We start from the raw sequence: 3,044 nt of genomic DNA on the forward strand, positions 1-3,044 counted from the left end.
ACATTATTATAATTATTATTATTAAATATTTATTGCATGTAATTCAAATACAAAAACATGTACTGAAGACAGTCTTTTTCATTAAGGAAAATCTGATAAATGCAATAGTGTTGAGTAGTTAAAATGTCCTTCTGTTGCTGATAATCAGGTATTCTGCGCGTGCATTATAAGTCGTGTTTCTGCTCTGATACTGTCGTTCTTACCTGAGCTGTTTGCTTCCAGGTGATATACAGCACCATCTGCAGTCCATGTCCAACCTACTACGGCCAGAGGACACGCTTAAGATGGTAAGATAGTTGAGTTCTGGCATCGCTGTTAGATCGCCTTAGTTCAACATTGCGAGAGACCGGGGTATGTGTGAACAGACCTTGTTTGTGTAAACAGCAATGCAATGCAGGCTCGCAGAGTCCATGCATCTGTACCCTAGATGCATTTAATTCTCCCCCTCCCCCCTTCCCCGACCCCCACCTCTTGCCCGGCAGCACGCAGGATTGTCTGGTGACGGTGTGTGGTTTTTTTCTGGCAGCTCGCAGAGTCCATGGCATCTGTACCTAGATGCATTTAATTCTTCCCCCCCCCCATCTCTGCCCCAGCACCGAGTCTAGTGAGGGGTGTGGTGGTTTTTTCTGCAGGCTCACGGAGTCCATGTATCTGTACCCTAGATGGCATTTAATTCTCCCCCTCCCCCCTTCCCTGAACCCCCACCTCTGCGCAGCACGCGGAATTGTCTGGTGACGGGTGTGGTGTTTTTTCTGCAGGCTCACGGAGTCCATGTATCTGTACCCTATGGCATTTAATTCTCCCCCTCCTCCCTTCCCCGACCCCCCACTTCTGCCCCAGCACCGGGAATTGTCTGGTGACTGGTGTGGTGGTTTTTTCTGCAGGCTCACGGAGTCCATGTATCTGTACCCTAGATGGCATTTAATTCTCCCCCCCCCCCCCCCCGACCCACCACCTCTGCCCCAGCACCGGGAATTGTCTGGTGACGGGTGTGGTTGTTGTTTTTTGCTGCGAGTGCACCGTGTTGGCTGGGGGCAGATGTGCCGAAGAACGAAAAGTGAGATGAACTCGCTTTAGTCAGTGTTATCAGTTTATGCATCTCACGCGCACCCGGAATCTCGGTTATAAATGCGATCTGATTATTATCGTCGCAGAAAGGGGGAAGTTCTCTCTCTCGCACGTTCTCTGTGTGTGGGAGTGTTGGTTCGCTGATGTTTCGCTGCGGCGGCATACTTGCGACTCACGTTTTCGCCCCTCATTCATGGAGTAGGTCGTTGTTGCAATGCTGCTGCAGCATCTCCCGTGTCAATGGGGCGGGTTAAAGCATCCCCCCGTACCAAGCTACCAACTCATCCCCCTTATCTAGTATCCAACCTTCCCACCCTCACTCAGCACTGGTGCATATTTTTATTGGATTTCACTGTGTGTTGTGTGTGGCTGCCGTGCGTGCGTGCGTGCGTGCGTGCGTGCGTGCTGTGCGTGCGTGCGTGCGCGTGTGTAAAAATCAATATTTTTGAAATTATGACTAGCTTGGATTTTCAAGCTCATTTCCAAAATCGCTCTCACACTACCACCCAACAAACCAACCAACCAACGTCGTCCGCCCGATAAATCCCACTGCGTAACGCGCGCCCCACGCAGACTCTCGCGTAGTGTGAGGCTGACGATGCGGGCGTTACTGCCTGCAGGTGCGAAATTAACGCTGAGTCGGAGTCAAATACTCCCTGATTTATGTCGCGACTCCCTGACATATGCGGGGAGTCCGTGCTGACTCACTGGAAAATTCCGCTATTACTACTATAGTTTCGTTCGCAGAGCAGCGGCTGTCGCTAAAAATCATTAGCCATATATTTTTTTTAGGCAATGACCCAAGCAAAATTTTGGCAAGACATGCACCACAAATGTCCTTATTTGTGTTAATATCGCAGTACTACTTGCTATACTTGTGGATTCCCTCATTGATGTGCGATTCCTCATTTTTGCTCGGCGACCTCCCGCTCATCTTTGATGCGGACTCCCTCATTTTTGCGTGCGGACTCCTCAGTTTTGATTGCGGACTCCTCTTTTTGGCTGCGGACTCCCTCATTTGCTGCAGACTCCCTCTTTTTGCTGCGCGGACTGCCTCTTTTTGCTGAGGGGCGACTCGCAATCATTATGCTGCGCGGACTCCGCTCTTTTTGATGGTAGGCGAGTCTGTTGGACTCGCCTTCGTTCATAAAGTTAATTTCATCACCGGCGGGCTGCTGGCAGCGGCCCGTGGAGCAACCAACCAACCAACCAACCAACTAAGCGCAACCAACCAACCAACCAACCAACCAACCAACCCAACTCGCCCCCTAAAACCCTCGCTGATAAATCCCACTCGTAACGAACTCGCGTGTGTGCGCTGACGAGCGCGTCGTTACTGCTGCAGTGGTAGGCGCGTGAGCTAGAGACGTAGGAACGACGGCGACGACAACGCTACCATGCTGCTGATCACAAACAGTGGGCAGCAGAACATGGAAGCAATGCGCTGCCATCGTGGGGCTGGACTTCAACGAAGCAACGATTCACCATCGCCTCTGCGTGCTGGCCGATATTCGCGCGGACGACGAGATCATGCTCATGGCCGAACGGCCGTGCGGCGTAGATACGTTCTCTTGTTATTTTTCTTGAACTATAGTGTTTCGCGTACTTTTTCTGTGTCTCTTCTGTGCCACACTTTGTCTCTATCTCTGTCTCTCTACCCTCTCTTCTCTGCTCCTTCTTCTCTCTTTCTCTCTCTCTCTCTCTCTCTCTCTCTCTCTCTCTCTCTCTCTCCTCTCTCTCTTTCTCTCTCGCAGCATGCACCTTTCCGCTTGCACTCTTCATGGCGTTTAAATCTGCTGTTATTCATCTCTTGACCTGTTTACTGTCTTTCCTTTTCGGTTCGCCCACTTAAATCATCGTCTATATCCTTTCACACTCCGCCCTTACTGGCTGTCTTGTATTTCATTACATGTAAAAAATAGCCGAACACGCGCACAACGTCGCATCGCATATAACCAGTATCTCATCTATAATCA

The 3,044-nt window shown here is 50.3% G+C and overlaps 1 protein-coding gene across 1 annotated transcript in view; it reads left to right on the plus strand.

The window, feature by feature from the left end:
• Positions 1–3,044, plus strand: part of LOC106811074 (protein phosphatase Slingshot-like) — a 9,476-nt gene that overhangs the window by 3,653 nt on the left and 2,779 nt on the right. Inside the window, 1 exon segment of the mRNA XM_014814600.1 lies at positions 223–287. Coding sequence (XP_014670086.1) covers positions 223–287 — 65 coding nt within the window.

Source organism: Priapulus caudatus, unplaced genomic scaffold (assembly GCF_000485595.1).
Source record: "Priapulus caudatus unplaced genomic scaffold, Priapulus_caudatus-5.0.1 Scaffold502, whole genome shotgun sequence".
NCBI lineage: Eukaryota > Metazoa > Priapulida > Priapulimorpha > Priapulimorphida > Priapulidae > Priapulus > Priapulus caudatus.